Source organism: Amphiura filiformis, chromosome 3 (assembly GCF_039555335.1).
Source record: "Amphiura filiformis chromosome 3, Afil_fr2py, whole genome shotgun sequence".
Lineage (NCBI taxonomy): Eukaryota > Metazoa > Echinodermata > Ophiuroidea > Amphilepidida > Amphiuridae > Amphiura > Amphiura filiformis.
The window spans coordinates 22,626,850-22,646,619 of NC_092630.1; the positions used below are offsets into that span (position 1 = coordinate 22,626,850).

General features: G+C 41.9%; 1 protein-coding gene across 3 annotated transcripts in view; it reads left to right on the forward strand.

Moving 5' to 3' along the window:
• The window catches only part of LOC140148225 (tyrosine-protein phosphatase non-receptor type 12-like), an 85,348-nt gene that overhangs the window by 2,833 nt on the left and 62,745 nt on the right, over window positions 1-19,770 (forward strand). For all 3 annotated transcript variants that reach the window (XM_072170096.1, XM_072170094.1, XM_072170095.1), the window contains exon 2: window positions 3,190-3,298. In XM_072170096.1, coding sequence (XP_072026197.1) covers window positions 3,190-3,298 — 109 coding nt within the window. The remainder of the gene's footprint in view (window positions 1-3,189; window positions 3,299-19,770) is intronic.

Sequence of the window (19,770 nt, forward strand, 5' to 3'; positions counted from 1 at the left end):
ATGGAGGCATGAATTGGAGAGGACACTCATTTTTTATTTAACGCAAAATGCCAATTTTGCAAGAATCTCTGAATTTTAACATTTTTGCACCAATTTTCACCATTCAACTTGCATGATGTTCCACACATATCATATTTTCATTGCAACAAGCACATTGCCATAGAATGTACCTAATTTTTCAAAGAATTAATTCAGAATACATGGGCAAAATGAAATGGGACTCCAAAATTGGGTTAAAATGTACCTTTTGGCAATTTTTTATACAAAAATAGACAGAATTCTGTAAAAATGCTCATGTAGCTTGTAGTTTGTGGCATACTTAGAATTAAGTTAATAACACTGCATTATCACCCTAATTATATCAACCAGATATGATAAAAGCCATTTTTGTGAACGTGTCATTTATAATGAAATAGCCCCCGTATACAGTGGTCCCAGGAGTCGCGGGAATATATGGTCATGTGTCTTATGGTGGGACCCCAAAATACCTGGTGATGTTACATTTTTCTCTCCTCTTTCAGATTTAACTTGTTGTCACAGGGCTATTCTTGGTCCAATTGCATGAAGTTTGGGCTCATTATACAGCCTGATTATTCTAATTTACAAATATGTTTCTCAATTTGGAATGCCAATTTGTTTAATTAGTGAAAAATACCAAAATGTTAACGAAGATAAACCTGGTGGATAAAGCAGTACGGTAGTGGATAAGCGGTAGTGGAGTATGTGCATTCTCTATGGGAGACATGGCATCCTTTTGAATTTTAAATTACATGCATCATTGTGTGCTATACTTGCAAATCATACCTCAAATGAAAGCTTGATCATTCAGAAAAAATTTCTGAGCCCCCCTTTTTGCATCGGCCCCCCCCCCTAAGGCCAATTACAATTGATTCTTAGTTTCCTGTTTCCCGTCCGCGTCCAAAGTAGAGAATTGCAAAATATTGAATTATTTTATTTATATTTTGGATTTTCTCTTTAAAAATAACTTTTAATGACTACCATTTGCTACTTTCTGACTTTGATCATATCATCTATAATGATGAATAAACATAGAACCTAATTGTACCATTACTTATGTATAAAATCAAACACAGTAGTAAAATAATTAAATGCATGCTCCTTGTCAAAATGGCTTGATGTAGGTTGCGACCACTTATTTTAAAATTTAAAAGAAAATAAAAGATAATTAATAATTAATAATTAAAAGTCGCCTCATCCCTGGTTTTCAACCATGAAACAGGAAACTAAGAATTAATTGTGAAGGGCCTAACAAGTGTTTGTGAACGGTCCCTAACTCCCTTCAGGGTGAGTTTGGTCACTTTGTTCATGAGGTGCCCTATGTGTTCCCAAACTTGTGTTGCTCACTCACTGGAGGGGAGGCAACCGACCAGTAGGGTATATTGTTTGATTTATGCATGCAGTTTAAGTGAGTATACTGCACTGCAGACTAGTGCAGAGGATGGTGGTTGTGTGTGTATGTGTCGGGGGTGGGGTAACTTAGTTGCAAAAAGAGAGGGCATGCTGCCCATGGCCAAATGGCCCAAAAATGCCAAAAAAATTGTGCAATTCGCATAGCCTTTCTACTTTTTAAATAAAAAACAATAGCGAAAACTGCATACCGGAATGATACCAATTGGGGTTTTTTCCATTGTCTTCTTATTATTTGCCAAATGTCAGTTATTCCTTCATTTAATTTTACACACAATTAGGGTTAGTGTTATGGTTAGTATTTTAGTATAAGTACACAAAATAATCACATGAAGGATTGACCCAAATCTTGATCAAAGTGTGTGTTGACCCTGCACATCTGTATAAATGTTTGAGTTTTTGCAAGCACATTACACCACATAATGCATACATACCGTGTATACATGTATACACAGCACTACCCTGTTGCATTTGTGGTGTGTATTCAGTTCTACTTTTATATTTCCCACCCGGTTAGTTGTGCCACACACACAAAATTACCATCATTCAAAGTACTTGTCAATGCAAAATTATGAAACATGATCTTCATCCATGGTGTTGTCTTTTTAAAGACAGTTCTTGTTAATGTTATGCCTGCCTATGGTATTTTAGGTATTTTTACTGATTTAAACTACAATACTATTTTTATAGTCGTCAGTTTCATGATGTGTACACTTTCTGTGTGAACAATTTCAACTGTATGGTGTGCGCAAAATTTGGAAATATACCTATTTCCTTTGAATAGGTTTGTTATATTGCACACAAGTACATCATGGATCAAAGTCCAAAGATCTTTGAATTTTTCTAAAGTAATCAGTAAACAAGTTTGAAGTTGGTCAACACTCAATATAGTTAGTTAAATACACTACAATTGCTCAATTGCAGTACCGTTTCAAGAGTCTATGGTATTTTTCCAAGTACATAGTTTCCTCAAAGAGTTTAGATGTCGAGTATTGTCGACATATACATGTATCGTGCAAATTCTTTACGATTGAGTGTAGAAACCAAGAGGTCCAGAAACCATTTATCCCATCTCTGTGATCACCAAATTATAAAATCACAAATAACTGATAAAATAGTGTTATAGATTTACTACAAAAAAAATTCCAATTTTTTTTAAAAACTTGTCACAGCTATTTCAAAAGTCATTCACCCGAAAACTTTTTGTACATGTATATTCCTGGGACATTTGAAAATGTGAATGCCAAAAAATAAGTTTTCAGTGATGTAACAGCAAAGGGGCACTGGGGCATGTGCCCACCATCAATGTGAAAACTTGGAAAATTCCCATTGAAAATGCTAACAATAAAGTTGAACTTTACAGGCCTTGCTGTTTAGATTTTAAAGGTGAGGGTTTAATCACTCGCTAGCATGATGCAAGACGAGTGGTCCAATTTTCACAAGTACCACTTGTTTGGTATAATCTAGTAGAGCTTCAGTCTGAAAACGCAGTATTTATGTATTTATGCTGAAATGCGCAGAAGCGCGGTAAAATTGTGACTTTCTCCGCTTGAAGGGGGCACCGGGCATGGAATCAATTAAATGCTGATGAATTGGCTGATTCGAACTTGATTTTGAGAGATTCGCAGTGAGTGATATTAAGTGTCTGTGGCAAGTGGAAAATCGCTCACTAAAAATCGAGTTTGGGCGACGGCAAGGCCTGACTTTATTCAAATGTGAGAACAATAATTTATAATGTTTTTAAATGTTATTTTTTCCCAGGCCTTGAAGACACAATCACAGCGATACAAGACAGAGAAAGCCTACGCAACAAAAGCTGGTGAAAATGAAAACAATATCAGAAAGAACAGATACAAAGATATCTTACCCTGTAAGTATTAAATGATTTATTGATTGATTGGTTGATTGATTGATTGATTGATTTATCAACCAAATCAATTGATTAAATGATTTATTGATTGATTGATTGATTGATTGATTTATCAACCAATCAATTGATTGATTGATTGATTGATTGATTGAAAACCTACACAACCAAACCTGGTGAACGGGAAAATACAGAGATGCAAGTTTTCCCTTTTTTTCTGGAATTCCGGCTTTTTTTAACATGCCAAAAATAATCACAAATTACTGGCTCATGAATTTCGGTACCATTTTTGTATGCGCACAAATTAGGGCAATTTCCATTAATATTCTTTGCCCTGCAGTGTGCGTATGCAAGTTAGTACGCATCATAGTTTGTTCAGGGCACACATGCATTTTAAATCGCCAACCGCATTTCATATATAGTAAGTACAAGATAAGCCATTAAACAGTGAAGCGGTTCGTTCAAGCATATCGATAGACCAGTCCCTCGCCTTTATTTATAAACAATGATGTCAAGTGGTCTATACCATCCAAACATATCTAACACTCAATTCCATTTTGTTCCTTTTGTTTGGCTCCTAAAACTTATTGCATTCATCCTTATTTAGTAATGCTTTATAAATATGCTGTTTTATATTAATGAAAAAAAAACCAATGCACTTTATTTGTTTTTTAAATATTTGGAATCAGTTTAACATGCAGTTAACATTGTCTTGACAAGAGCAAATGAGATATTTCCATAGACTTTACTATTACAACATTTGAAAATGAGGTGATTTTGATATTGTCTCCAGGGGTAAGGCCTAGATTCTCTCCATGATTAAAAATTTTGTACTTTGCTACATGTATTTTGGAACTATTTCACTTGTTTCTCACTTGTTTTGATAAATCAGTTGTTATATAAACTTGTTTACATACATTCACATAGAAAGAATAGGCTTATAATATATATAAAACATTGTTGTTTTTACTGTTCAGAAATCGGAATGTCAAAAGCACAAAAACAAATATAGCATGAAATGTGTCGACTTTTACATTTTAATAATAGGGCAAATGAGGTCAGCATATAAAGGGAAACTCCTACAAGGACAGTGCTACCTAAGGAAGGTATACGCTAATAGTTGCTATGGAAACAGTGATGCAGTAGGAACTTCCCCATTTGACAGGTCCGCTCTGATTGACCAGGGTGCCAAGAAATAAGGATTCCCTGCACAAGAATGCCGCATACAATATCAAGGGAAATCAGTCTTAATGTCGAAAATATTCAATTTCAAAGCATTAGGTCTAGGCTTAGGTACTATTTAGCCCTTCAAAAATATGTTTTGGTGCAAAATTGAACATTACTTGAACAGTACTTATTTTTCAGCTGCAGAGATGTAAAGTCTGCACAAGAAGTAACGCAGCTGTTATAAATGCACCTATAGCTTCAGAACTAATAATTGTTTTCACAATATTTTAACATAAAAAGAAGGATGATTTATTTACGCGCATTTTGATACCCAATTTGTCCAGTTTTGTTCAATATTAACAATACTTGTAGCTATTTGTATTGATTTGAAGTAAAGCGCAAAGATAATGATGTGCTTTACATGCTACAGAGCTGGCATAATAACCATTGATCGCTGTAAACTGCAACTTTAAATTTGGGTATTTTTCTATAAAAGCACTACTGCGTTTTTAATGTTGGACGACATTTGACAAATGAGGTATCAAAATTTGCCTAAATAAATCATCCTTCTCTCTATGTTGAAATATTTTGAAAACAATTATTAATTCTGAATCTATAGGCGTATTTATAACAGCTGCGTTACTTTTTGTGCAGACTTTATAATATTTTAGCACATTATTTGCCAATGGAGGCATTGGAGCCGGGGGTCACTCCCATTGTGGCCTGTACACCATCCGCGATAATGAAACCGCGTAAAAAGGGTCGTTTTTACGTGGGTAGGTACGATACGCGCGTATCACGTTTAGGGTGTCAAAAACATGAAAAATTGGAAAAAAGGGTAGCAAAATTGCAATTGCTAAATACGCGGAAATGAAATTTAGGGTATGAAATTTGATGTTTGGAATGAAATCCCTGTTTAGGGTGTCGTTTTAGCCAAGGGTTAAATCCTTGTTTAGGGTGCTTTTCAAAAGTTGATTATCGCGGATGGTGTACAGGCCACAATGGGAGTGACCCCCTCGGGCATTGGAGGGGGTATCTGTAGGGGTAGAATATTGTTTCACCATTGGAGAATCCATTTTGATTCTGGCCGCAGTTTTTACAAGAATCTCAGTGTAGATTCTCCCCATTTAATGTACTAATTGTCAAATTTGTGAACAGGTAGAATGCTATTTGTTGTTGTTTTGATAAGTTTTAAAAAGTTGTGGCTATATATGCTCACTGCTCTTCTGTTAAAATTCTGCACTGGCAGCTCGATAAATTTCCCATTTGTTGTGTACCTTTTTGATGCTTTGCCAAATATTTGATAAAAAAGGAGCTTAAAATAAACTGAGGATGTGCTGATCTGAATCAGAATAAATTTTATTAGTTTGTTAGGGTATATACCAAAAGAGGAAACTAAACTTAATTTTCTTGTTTTATACTACGTAATGCGATCAAGCAAAATCAGTCGGAACTCGGAAATATAAAATTTTCAGTTTCTTTTAGATAGTAAAATTCATTTACAGAGCTGTATTTTGCAGAAAACCCCATTGAAATTGAACAACCAGTTCCAAAGATATGAGCAATTAAAGAGATTTCAAAACAAGAGGAAACAAAAAGAAATAGTTTCTTTGTTTGGCTATATCTCAAAATCAATATATCCGAGTTCCGACTGATTTTGCTTGATCGCATCACATACACGTGTGTTATGTTGCTCATTTCGCAGATTTTGGGATCACGATACCCTCTAATGGCATGCACGGAGGGAGAGCGTGTGGTTGTGAACAGGGCTAGAAAAAATGTAAATTTTCAGTCAACCACAAATTTCCCGCGACTTTTTAGCAAGTGATGACTGTGCATCTCGCAACCTTCGTGATATGATATATCATTTGGGATTGTAAAATTTGTAATTTATATAATTTATTATAATGTGTCTCTTATCAACTCTGTCAAATCATGACAACTATGATTCCTGGGACATATCCTGAGGATGCGGGAAGATGAACCATGTAGAAGATATGCTCTCTACACCTCATTACATGGTAAAAGACCTGGAAGGCAAAGAACATCCACTTGTCTTAAATGTGCAAAAACTGTTGGGGGACTTTGACAACTTCTTACTGCCAGATGCCATTACCACTGGGGATGTTTTGTGTTTTATGGAATGGCATAGCTGGTGTGAATTGTTTTACAGCAAAAAGGGAATGCAATGGCTCCCCTCCCCCTTTCACAATGTTGATGAGGACTTGGTCATCTTGGGGTTGGTGAATGGAAGTATGTATAATCTAATGTACATTGTACATGGTATGTGGAATAAAGATTAATGTAGTTTCAAAGATTTCACATGTGAACAAGATGGATTGCTTTGAAGCGGAGCATCTAGGAGAAGACCAATTGAAAGTTGGTGTGGCAACAATAATTAGCCCCCTGCCCTGGATTGTAGGAAATTATATCTTAGGATGCACACACCATGCTGCCTACGTGTACATATATACCGTATTTCCTCGAGAGAAAAAAACCACCCCTGAGGGGTGAGGGCATTGCATTTTCCGAACCGAGAGGTCATTAAAAAGTGGTGGGGATGTTTATTTGAGGGGGGGTGACTATTCAAGGAAATACGGTATGCTGGGCACTGGGCAGTTGTCAGCCACTATACAATGCACTCTCTGATCCAAGTGACGGCATCAATCCATCTTAAAAATTGGGGGGGGCATTTGTCCTGAATTTTAAAAAAGTGGCTCATTTTACCCCCAGCCCCCCTCCTTCAGATCCAAGGAGCTGATCGGGAGATAGAGCTACATTACCATTTGCAGCACATACACAAAGACCATGGTTCCAAACCTGTTTCATACAGCGAAACAAATCCAATGCTCTGGCCTCTAGCTGCAAACAGATATTGGTACTTTACATTTGTGCCATGCAGTAACTATCACAGACACTTTTCAAAACAAACTGATTGAAATTGTTGCTTTTGTTGAAAAGTGTGTTGTCATCCAGCCCTCGAATTAACCCACGGCACCCATGGCATTTTGCTGTGGGTGCCCACCCCCACTGCCGTAATGCCCTTAAAATATGTCCTTTACCCAAGGCAGTCACTTGCCGTGCCCTCTAATGAAGTTGCCGTGGGTGCCCCAGCCCTTCCCCTTTATTATATAATCATCTATCTATGTTTGTGTGTGTTTTCTTCACTTTTGAGAAATTGCCTTGGTGCCCTTCTCAAATTTTCAACAGTTGCCATGATGCCCTCTTGAAATATTACAAACTGCTGTGCTGCCTTGCCTTTTCAGTGAAAATCCAAGGCAATTATCAACTTGCCCTTCACTTTTGAGAAATTGCCTTGGTGCCCTTCTCAAATTTTCAACAGTTGCCATGATGCCCTCTTGAAATATTACAAACTGCTGTGCTGCCTTGCCTTTTCAGTGAAAATCCAAGGCAATTATCAACTTGCCCTAAAAAAGTTGCCGTGCCCCTTCAGATCCTTACTTCGAGGGCTGTTGTCATCTGTAGTCATTCATGCAGAGCATTGTCATGTTTCGTTGCCTTCAAAGCCCAACTTTGGAATCCATGTTATTATCATTCTAATATGACCAATTCATTAAAACAATCAAAATCAACTTCTTCTCGGAGTCCAACTAACCCAGATTTTGCATTGAAAGTGAGAGCATGGCTCATTCAAAATATGGTCCAACAAAGTTTAATGACAATAAAAGAGAACACAGCTCACAGGGTACTTTTGACTTTCAGTTTTTAATTTAATTTAAAAGTACATGTACAGGGTGTATCAAAATGATTGGTACCCATCAATATCCAATGAGTATGGCCAAGACTGCCACATCCAAATATGTACAGCATTAACGTCCACCTTATTTGTAGATTTAGGGACCGTTCACAAACACTTGTTAGGGGGCCTGATGCAAAAAATGTCATCGCAAATTCCCTCCCCCCTTCGAGATCTCACAAATTTCAGGCCCCCCCTTTTTTTGACATGAAAACTATGGATCAACCCATAGAAAAGCATATATAAACTCAATATTCCCAGGAAAATTTGTGGTCATTTTTTCACTGCCCCCCCATTAAGAGGGTCAAAAATTTTAAGGGCCCCCCCCCTAACATAATCAAACAGTGTATTTTGATTCCAAGATGTCCATCAGCTCCCCCCTTTTATGTGATAAAGGGTCATAAATTGTAGTCATTTCAAGCTGATCTAATCTTGAATTTGGAAGAAGCAGGTGTTTCATTAGATGACAAAGCTGATTGGTACCAATCATTTTGATACACCCTGTACATATTAGACGACAAAGCTGATTGGTACCAATCATTTTGATACACCCTGTACATATTAGACGACAAAGCTGATTGGTACCAATCATTTTGATACACCCTGTACATATTAGACGACAAAGCTGATTGGTACCAATCATTTTGATACACCCTGTACATATTAGACGACAAAGCTGATTGGTACCAATCATTTTGATACACCCTGTACATATTAGACGACAAAGCTGATTGGTACCAATCATTTTGATACACCCTGTACATATTAGACGACAAAGCTGATTGGTACTAATCATTTTGATACACCCTGTACATATTAGACGACAAAGCTGATTGGTACTAATCATTTTGATACACCCTGTACATATTAGACGACAAGCTGATTGGTACCAATCATTTTGATACACCCTGTACATATTAGACGACAAAGCTGATTGGTACCAATCATTTTGATACACCCTGTACATATTAGACGACAAAGCTGATTGGTACCAATCGTTTTGATACACCCTGTACATGTATTATTCAATCCACAATTTCACATTCCATATCAGGGTTTAGTTTTGATACAGAGTCAACACTATTTTCCTTATTTATACTAAAACTATGCTGACATTGAATATGATGGTAATGACCTTTTCATGAACTATTATTATGGACAATTAATTTTTGTCATGTTTAGATATTGAGATTGTCATCTAGGCCTATACTGAAAGTTAATTTTACTATATTATCAATGACACACAGTCTTGTCCATAATATTCAGGTTCAGGTTATAACTGACGTCATAGGTAATTGGAAGGCGTGGTAGACATCTAATACAAGGGTTCCTGAAATAGTTACATGCACAAACTGGTCATTTGCAGACATGCTTGGGCTTAGGCGGTAATTGGCACTACATTTTTAATTCTGGTAGATGCGCACTGATGGTTTGATTGGTAAACAATAGACAGTACTTGGTCATAATTTTGTTTTATCTTGAATATCTAGGGGTCTAAGGCGAGGGGGTAAAAAAGCAAAGTTCTTCTCTTCTCCGGGCCTGACCTACCCAGATTTTGCGTTTTGGGGATTTTTTGTTTGTTTCAATATATTGTAAAATTTTTGAAATATATTTGCAAAACAACATCAGATTTTTCAAGCTTAAATTTGTGATTTTAGGGTCATTAACCTCTTCCAGAACAAAAACAAACAAAAAAAACATTAAAAAAACACATTTCCGGACCCACCAACCCTACATGGCATTTGTAGTCCATTTGCCTGTACTAGAAAAGTTGTTGTTTTTGGCGCCCTCTACGGAGGCGCCAAAATATAGGCATGACTTTGTGATTCTTTGTGAAAAGCTTCTAATTTCACTCTTGCTAGATTGACTTCGCAATTGTTTTGCTAAAATTATGCCCAGCTCAGAAATAAAACCACAATTTGCTTGGATTTTATTTTATTATTTTTTCTGATATGCACAGGATAAAATGGTGAGCGTATATTCTTTGTTTAAAATACAAAATTAGGATTTATAAAAACACCAAATAAATCCTGACCTTTGTATGGGTTCAACCAGTTTACCGTGTGCCTTAGAAACCCGATAGACGGTGACATTTGACCATACACTAGGATCCACAACATGCTCATCTATCATGGGAACAGTTCTTAAGCCCTAATACATTTGTAGGCCTACTTTCATCCTTTGAAAATTTGGGTACACAAACTCATACTCTGCAACTTGAGGTCAAATTTTGCACTATGATTATGTAATTGAGGTTATTGGACTATGCCATTGGGATGAGACTATTGTGGTCCATAGTGATAAGTTCAATTAACGAGGACTCTACTGATGGCTTTTGTTTGCTAATTACCATAGAATCTATATAGCGGTTATTGCCAAAGTTGCAATATGGTGGCACAATTGGGCGGAAAACTGTATGCAAACAACACGGCATATTAATTATACATGCTCTACATTGTTGTATTTTAAAACACTGAAGACCAAAATTGATGTTATTGCCATGATTGGATCATGGAGGTAGTAAGCCTACTACAACTCTGGCGGAAATTGGTTGCCACACCAGGGCCACACCAGCACGTTCTGGTGTTAAAAGCACGCAATCGAAGCTAAATATGGGATAGTTCCGTACTATTTTGTATAACTAGCGGTCACCCGTCTTTCGCGATCAGGGTCTTTCGCGGTTGGTAAATTTAGTTATATTTTGTGTACATGTAAATGTTTTATTTAATGTGATTAATGGTATGAGAGGAGATTATTATTTAGAACTTAGAAGTCTAATATTTAGTATCTTTTCCATATAAATCAATGGCTTGAAATTGCAATTAGATCATGATCGAAGCAAGTCTTCTTGCCACCATATCATATCCACCATGAGAAGTCTTGCCCCTGTGGGATGCTGGCCACCCTACCACTGTAGAATTTCAATGGGGGTCTTTTATGAACGACCCATAGGGGCCTACACATACACTGTGAATGTAAAAAAATGGTAGGGTATTCTAAAAGATAGCCTCATTGGATTTATCATTTTCATCCAAGTTTGTCCCCCACCTTGAAATGTACCTTGCTGCCCCCGCCTCCTGCAAAAGTCCTGGCTACATCACTGAGCAGATGAACACAATTTTATTCACATCCCTCTTGGCCCCTGTGGCCTGCTGGCTGATCTGATATTTTAGATTTTGTTGTACTTTTTATTTGTTAGCCCATTTTGGATCAATTTGTCGTACTCTTTAGTCCATTTGTGACAACCCCCCCCATGAAATTTGCCTTGCCCCCCCCTCTCTCTCTCCTCTCCACTCTCTCTGAAATAGTCCTGGCTACACCACTGTGCAGCTGAAACAATTTTATTCACATTTCCTTACACTCTATTTCATATAAAGTTATGATTTTTTTTGGCAACCCTGATTAATTTGTCCTTCAAAAGTTTCACTTACAAACTAATTCAATAAACAAACACTCTACTGTTGACTATAGGTTCTCCATAAAAACACAGAATACATGCTAATGTTGATAAATTAGTTGAATAAACAGTAGATGTTAATTGAGTTTCTACTGTGTCATGTAATAGTTGAGACTACAGGCATAATATCCTCACACTGATGACAGGATCAACATTAGTGTATTGTGTTGGCCTGAAAAGTTTTAGCATGCAGGTACTCTGCTAGTGGCTTTGAAACTAATTAACATAATTTGACACCCTTAACGTAAACAAAAACAAAATTGGACGTTTTATTGGGGTGCGGACAACTTTACTCTACACAACGCAAAAATCCGTTTTCCGAAATAATGTAAAACGTAGGAGTTTTTAGCCTTACCAAGTCGCCAAACTCAGTAATTTATTATAGATAGTTGCAAATGCACATTCAGATTACACTTGCCCCTTCCCCACCCCCCCCCACCCCCCATTTTCCAATGTTGGGAGACTGTAATGTAGAAATGATGACGATTTTGTCCAAATCAACATTGCAATAGGGGAGCGGGAAGGATGTTGGCCAATTAACGCTCAGGTGTGGCAACATTTTTCGCCAAGGTTGTAGCTATACTACCTCCATGATTGGATTAAGTAAATAACTAAATCCTGTTATCTACCCAGCAATGTTTGCTTATCATAATAATTGTAACAAACTGTAGACAGAAAAGGCAAACAGACAGAAATTTAGAGTTTTCAATTAGAGAGTTGACAGGAAGTTGTAAGAGTTAAATTGTTATGCATGGATATGATTGGTGTAAGAACGAAAAAGTTGAATGTCAGATCAAAGTCATCCGAGGTGAATTAAGTAATGTCAATCACAAATTGTTACAGGTCATTTGAGGTGGACTAAGTTTATATTTGGATTGTCAGAACACCTTCCCCAATCAGACACATTTCTCTTGTTTGGCTTGACTTTGCAAAGAGCGCCTAATTTCGGTCTTGCTAGATTTACTTCGCAACCGTTTTGCTTAAAAGTATGCCCAGCTTAGAAATAAAACCACAATTTGCTTGGATTTGATTTTATTATTGTTTTCTGATATGTTCGGGATAAAATGTTGTGCGTATATTCTTTGTTTAAAATACAAAATTAATGGACTTCTTTCTATGCTAATATTACATTATTGTTTTAAAGAGAAAAAAAAGTATCCAAACAGTTGGGCGCCCATTCCTTTTTTAAAGGAATTTTTTTGTTGCCTAAGCCTAATTAATCATTATTAATGCAGTCCTATTAAAATTAAATCCTATAATTGATTGGGTAATGCCATGAGTCAGGCTTGAATTAGACTGTTTTGTTTTTGTGTTGTTATTGTTGTTGGGGTTTTTTTGGTTTGTTGGTTTGTGTGTTTTTTGTTGTTGTTGATTTGGTGTGTTTTTTTGGTTTATATTGATTTGGTGTATCTTTTGGTTTAGATTGATTTGGTGTGGTTTTTTTTAAATAAAACTTGTATTGTTTTCTGTATTCATAAACTGTTACTATAGTCACAAATCTGGTGTCTTTTAAGGCACCAGGTTTAAGTGTGAAAACATAATTTATGTTTTTAAAGTAAATGTAGCTAAAAAGGCATGCACTCTCGTTTGTAGTTACAGCTAAGGGATGGGTTCCTTGGGACTCCCTTTCAAAGAACCACTTTCTAAATCTAGTAGGCCTTTGTTAACCCTAACCCGCCTGAGTACTACAAAATACTACTTGATAAATGCACTGTTCGTGCGTGCATCTCACATGGTGTGATGACGCAATCACCCTAAGTGATATAGGCACGGTTTCGCTGGCCAGCGAAACCCAAGACCCGTGGCAAAGTGTCGCCGATCCCGTGCTTGGCATGCGAGGGGTCCAGGGTTTGAATCCCACCCAGAGCAAACAACTTTTCATTTCTCTCTTTATTCCTTCCGTCTTTCCCTTCCCGTCGCCAAAAAGCCCCTGGCGGGTTAGTGTTAAAATGAAACTCACACCACAACACCACCTGTATGTAGTAAGGGTCATATGAAGACAACAATGAAAGCTTATGAAAATTGAAATGGGATGAATGACCTTTGACCAAGATATCTATCAAATCAATTTTTTTTTTAAAGTATACATAATTCGGTCAAAAAGTGAATTGTTTTCAGAATCATAGATTTTATTTCTTAGATTAGAATTGAAATTGATGTTGGTACATGTATACATGTTCTAGAGGTGGGCCATACTGCAGTTACTGTCCGTTTTCCTATACACAATACACAGTGCTCTCACCATTGAGCTGTGACCTGTACAAATCGTGCCATGTTAGAAGAATAGGCATTTGTCTAGTTAACGCTAATGTGTGAAAAATAACCGCCAATATTAAAAGTACTCTCAAAAACTTCTAGCAAATATATTCCTCTAACATGACCTAAAATTACAGCTAGGTTAGATGCTCAGAAATATTCGTACTTTGGTAAAATAGTGAGTGAGGGCAAGACATAGCTAGCCAACGTCCCGTGTTAATTGAATGGAGATTTGACCGAAAATTTTGGTAAACGGACCGCTCACTTCTGAAGAATGCCACACGTATTCGGTACAAGCTCCATTTACAGTACGCTCTGTTCGCTTATCCTGATGAGTGTCTTACATAGTATGCCGAATTTGGGTACTGTAGGTGGTTGAAAAAGGGTCGATTCGCTGATGAGTAAGTGACAGTGAACATGAAATTCAGCGCCCATAACCCAAGTTAGTAGCTAGTTAGTGGAGGCCGCCACGGGACTGATTATTGATTATTGAAGTGCCTTATTAATAGATACGCACGATTTAGGGCAAGAAAAAAAAACCGGGACACTTTTGGAGACATCATCATCATCATCATCATCATCATCATCATCATCATCATCATCATCATCATCATCATCATCATCATCATCATCATCACTTTCTACATTTTTTCTAAACAACATACTGTTTTAATAAGATTTTGTTCTTAAAATGCATTTAACTATAATTATTGTTTAGAGCGTGGTGAAATAAAACATCACGATTTTCATCACAAAACAAATATAATGCATAAGAAATCGTTTGGACTCAGTACACCGGTCGATCTTACCGGTTCCGATGTTGATTAAGATACTTCTTGCATCGATCCCGAGATGCGGAAAAAACCAATAGTCATTTTGTCCCACATAAATGAATAAATAACAAAAACCCCCCGATCCCCCCCGCAGACTCACCCAAAAAGGTGACGCCACACCATATGATCGCCCTTATCCTCCTTGGTCTCCGACTGACACAGACGTGCCTATCGATTGTTCATAGCACTGTGTATCAATCTCTCGACCAAGGCGAGATATACGGTTGTAGTTTCACACCTTAGGTAAAACCAAACCGGTATTGTTCGGCTGAGGATAGTTTTGACGGCATTTTCTGGCGAAAAAGTGACAAAAAACGATCCAAAACTTAGCTACATATCGTGCCTCCGCTTATATACGGGACACACGAGCAATTCAAAATGGCCGCTCGTTGACGCCATTCATTTTGTTTCCCACGTAAAACAACCATTGCAGCCTGTAAGTTACAATAGATGTTTGTACATACACATTGTATTTCATGTACGGTAGGTTATTGTTGCTATGTTAGGGTGATTACTCTATCGTTATGTCTTCATTTCCGTCCAATAAAGACGAGTTAATCAGATATTCATACGGTGGGGATTGGTAGGGACCCGTCTGACATTTTAGTAATAAAGTTAGCCAGTCCTTACTGTACCACTAACGTTAGCGACCAGCCTCCGTGCTCAGGTTTGCTTACTGGGCTTGAGTCGCGTGTTGGGGGGGGTAGTGCCCCCTCCCTTTCTCCTCGCTCGCCTCGCCCTGTCGGGCTTGCCCTTCCCTGGTGACGGAGCGGGACCCACACCCGCTCTGTTTCACCCACAGGGAGTGCTCACGATCTTCTAGATGTCTTTCTTTTGCTTAGGACTCTCCGAGTTCCAGCTTGACGATTGGGATAGGCTCCGCCATCGCCATAAGACGAAGAAGAAATCTACCAAGGGCACTGGTAAGGTCGACACGGTGGATTCTGCTGTGACAGCCCCTATGGGTCATGGCAGGTCTGCTTAAGGGGCTCCGTCCCCGGACAAGCAGGCGGTTCCTTCGGGACTGCTAAGCGCGTCCAAAGGCTCAGCAGCCAGCGAAAGCACTGACTATACGTCCGGAGCAAAGTAGCAGGCAGCAGAGCGGTAACCACCAGCGGAAACCCTAGCGGGTTTTGCAGCAGGAGGATACCAGTCGATACGGTAGATTCTGCTGTGACAGCCCCTATGGGTCATGGCAGGTCTGCTTAAGGGGCTCCGGTCCCGGACAAGCAGGCGGTTCCTTCGGGACTGCTAAGCGGCCCAAAGGCTCAGCAGCCAGCGAAAGCACTGACTATACGCCGGAGCAAAGTAGCAGGCAGCAGAGCGGTAACCACCAGCGAAAACCCTAGCGGGTTTTGTAGCAGGAGGATACCAGCCCTCTAGCGAAAATCCTCACGGGTTTTTAGCAGGAGGACACCCGCCTGTTGCAGGCATGTCTCACGGGCTCAAACAGCCACAGTAGTAGCCAGCGACGGGCAGCATGCAAGGGTACCCCGGCTTGCCTGGGTTGAACCCTAGCATGCATGGGTTCAGCATAGACGATACCGCGGCTACCGCTGTGGGTGTAGTCTTAGCAGAACCAACTGGGGTTGTCACACGGCAGCGCCCATGGCGGGACCGCCGAGTGATACCCTGGGCCCTAGAATAGCTGCTGGCTGTCCACAGGACTGGCTGGCGATTATTCAGGGGTTGGGCTCGCAGTCTCTCACGGGACAGCGACCCAGGTGCATTCGTGGCAGCTACAAAGACGAGCTACGGCTTGACTTCAGTGGTAGCCGCTATGCACCCGCCCATAGCTGCCGTGAGTGGTCCGCCACACACAGCGACCTTGGGCGAAGCTCTAGAGGGTACAGTAAGTAGCTTGAACAGCCTAGCTGATCAACAACCCACTTATGTCCTCGAGAGCCAGCGGAGCGTGGGTGATCCATTACCGTCAATGGGTCAATTACCCTCTCTTGATCGATCACTGTCAAATCAACAGGGCATAGCTCCATTGATTGACGCTGCCTATTCAGGTGGCGAGGTGATTGATCGGGGGTATGCACGCTCAGCTACCCGTGGTACTAGGCAAGCTCCCTCTAGCCAAGGGACAGCCGGTATAAGCGGGTACCCATACACACGGCTTGATCTCCCTTGCGGGGAACGCAGTGAGGCATGGGTACAGTGGTACACAGCCGGGAGCCCTCACGGGCACCTACGCTAGTCCCGCGCCGGTACCACGCCAGCACACAGCTTGATCCCCCAAACAGGGAACGCAGTGTGGCGAGGGTACAGCGGTCCACAGTTGGGAACCCTCACGGGTACCCACGCTGATACCGCACCGGTACCGCAGCACCGCTTTAGTCGCCACAGTCTCTGTGGCAACAAGGGGAGGCGGTGCTGGTACTGCAGTACCATGGGGTTACCCTGGTGGCGGATCCTTTCAGGGTCAGCTGCCGGCGGGGTATGCCCCGTGGTACCCGCCGCAGGGTGTTTCTTCCACGGCCTAGCACCGTGGCAAGTGTCGCCTAGCGATGGCCACGCAGTACCAACATCAGCTGTTGACCAGGCCAGCCGGCATGGGGCTAACCCAGATCTTGATCAGGGTAGGCCCCGTGCTGCTAGCGCTAGTACGACGGCTTCAAGAGCATGCGGACCCAGTGGTGCCATGGCGGATACCTCAGGGTCTTGCGGAGTACTCCTCTTCTGCTGGCAGGTAGTCGGCGAGCCACACAGTGGTTATGCCTTCTTACCCGCTTTCAGATGCCCGTCCTCAGTTACCGTCATCATCAGAGCATGATACGGATACTGTGGGCGAGGGAAAGGAGTCGGAAGCTGAGTCCGGTAGTGACATCACTACAGTCTCCTTCCCCCGCTGCCCCGCGAGGGGAGCAACAGCACTGATCTTCCTCCGGACACCCCCTAAGGGGAGTCCATGGAGGAGGACCAGGGATCCTTTCAGTAGGATGCTCAGCTGCTGCTTCCTCACAGGGGACGCCTGCACTCTCATTCCCGCAAACCTCACGGGTAGATATCGTAGGGCTGTCGAGCTCAGTAGAGCTATGACGCCGCGGGCTTGCACGCTTCCTCTGCGTGTAACGCGGGAGGACCACGGGACCTACCTGAGGGGATCCGAGAGGGACCCAGATGTCGCCAAGCGTATCACGCTCAGACAACATCTGAGCTCTCCCGAGAGGTGAGCCTATTAGCGGTGCTAACAGCTAGCCTCAACGAGAGCTCCATGGGCCTAGCCCATAGGGTGTCCACTCAGCGCCGGGGGGAGGGGCCTGCCATTCCAATCGCTCAACGCGATGGAAAGGCAGGGTCCTTTTTCTCGTTGGATGCTTCTGCGCTACGGTGGAGGACCGTGCAAAGAAGCTACCAACGGGAGCACTCTGAAGAGGTCGGAAACTGCCCTTACCATGGGTAGGAGCTCCGACTTCAGCAGGCCGTGCACCACCAACAGTACCCGAGCCCACTACCTCTGCAGCACCCATTTCTGGGAGGCGCAAGGGTAGCACAGGAACAGCTGGCAAGCCCCGAAGAAGAGCAAGCGCTCTTCCAAGGGAAGCTAGGCAGAGCATTCCTGGGGGCTCAGCGGTTTTTCCACAGGGGATCTCCCAGTGGATCGACCGCTTATGGCTTTCACCCAGAGGTGGGAAACCATCTCTTTGAGCGCCTGGGTATGGTCAGTGGTGAGTGGGGGTTACAGACTGGCAACCCAGTCTCCCCACATTCGCCTGCACATTTCAGAGGTCCACAGTAGTGCCGTCAGACGGCCCCCAGCGTCGGGCACTACTGACAGGGATCACACAGCTTCTCACGGCGGGCGATTGTCCCGGCTACCCCCGTTCTACGGGTGATCTTGGAGCCATTGGCTCCAAGGAAGACCGGCGACGGGAGCCCCATGCGGGAGCGCGGGCTGTTGAACACGTTCTTCAGGCCCAAGAGGTTCAGAATGGGGACTCTCGCCTCGGTGCTAGCCTGCCCCATCAGGGGCATGGGAACAGCATCGCTAGATCTCTCGGACGCCTATCTGCATATGCCAATCGCCTCTCAAGATCGGAGGCATCTGCGCTTCTAGGTACAGGATCAAAATTACCAGTTTTGATACCGCCATCCGCCTGTCCATCTCTCCCAGGGTGTTTAACACTCTTGGTCAGAGCGGTGGCAGCGCACCTGAAGCACAGGGGTGTCAACATCAGTTGCTACCTGGACGCTTGGCTCATATCTGGACGCACTCCACTGAAGACTACGGGTCTCATGGGGTTGATAGTCCGTAGGTGCGGGACCCTGGATTTTTGATCAGCTCAAAAAAGTCCAGCGTGGTCCCGACGCAGACACCACTATTTGTAGGGGCCCAGATCACCCTCACGGAGTGGTTCGCGGTTGCGCTCACCCGAGCGGAAGACGAACATGGTGCGGTGTGCCTGACTCTTGGCCGAGTCTCGGGCAAAACCCGCTGTGGCATGGATGAAGGTGGTAGGCCTAATGGCCAGTATGGTAGACCTCGTACTGTACTGCCGTTTCTACGTTAGGCTTACCCAACTACACCTTCTAGCCTGCTTGCAGGCCCAGTCGTCACCAATATCCCTCGCGGTTCCGTTGTCGGAGATCGCGCGAGAGGAACTCTGGTGGTGGACCCATCAGCCCAATTTGACCCAGGGTGTCAGGTTCCTGCACCCCGGTATGTCACGTAGTGACGACCATAGCGCCAAAACGGGACTGGGGGTCCACATCCACGGAGACTCCGCCTCGGGCCTATGGGGCCATAGAGACAGAGTTTCACATCAACCTCCTCGCTTACGAGGAGGTGATCGTGGAATCACATACCGTTGTCCTGACGGATAACACAACCGTGGTAGCCTACCCCAACAGACAAGGGGACTCCGGGCACCACGATTGAGCCTGCATGCACGACACCTGATAGGGTGGTGCAAGTTCAGGCAGATTACGATGAGAGCGATACACATCGCGGCGTCCACCAGCATCCTCGCGCACAATCTGTCACGAGGAAGGGTGTCGG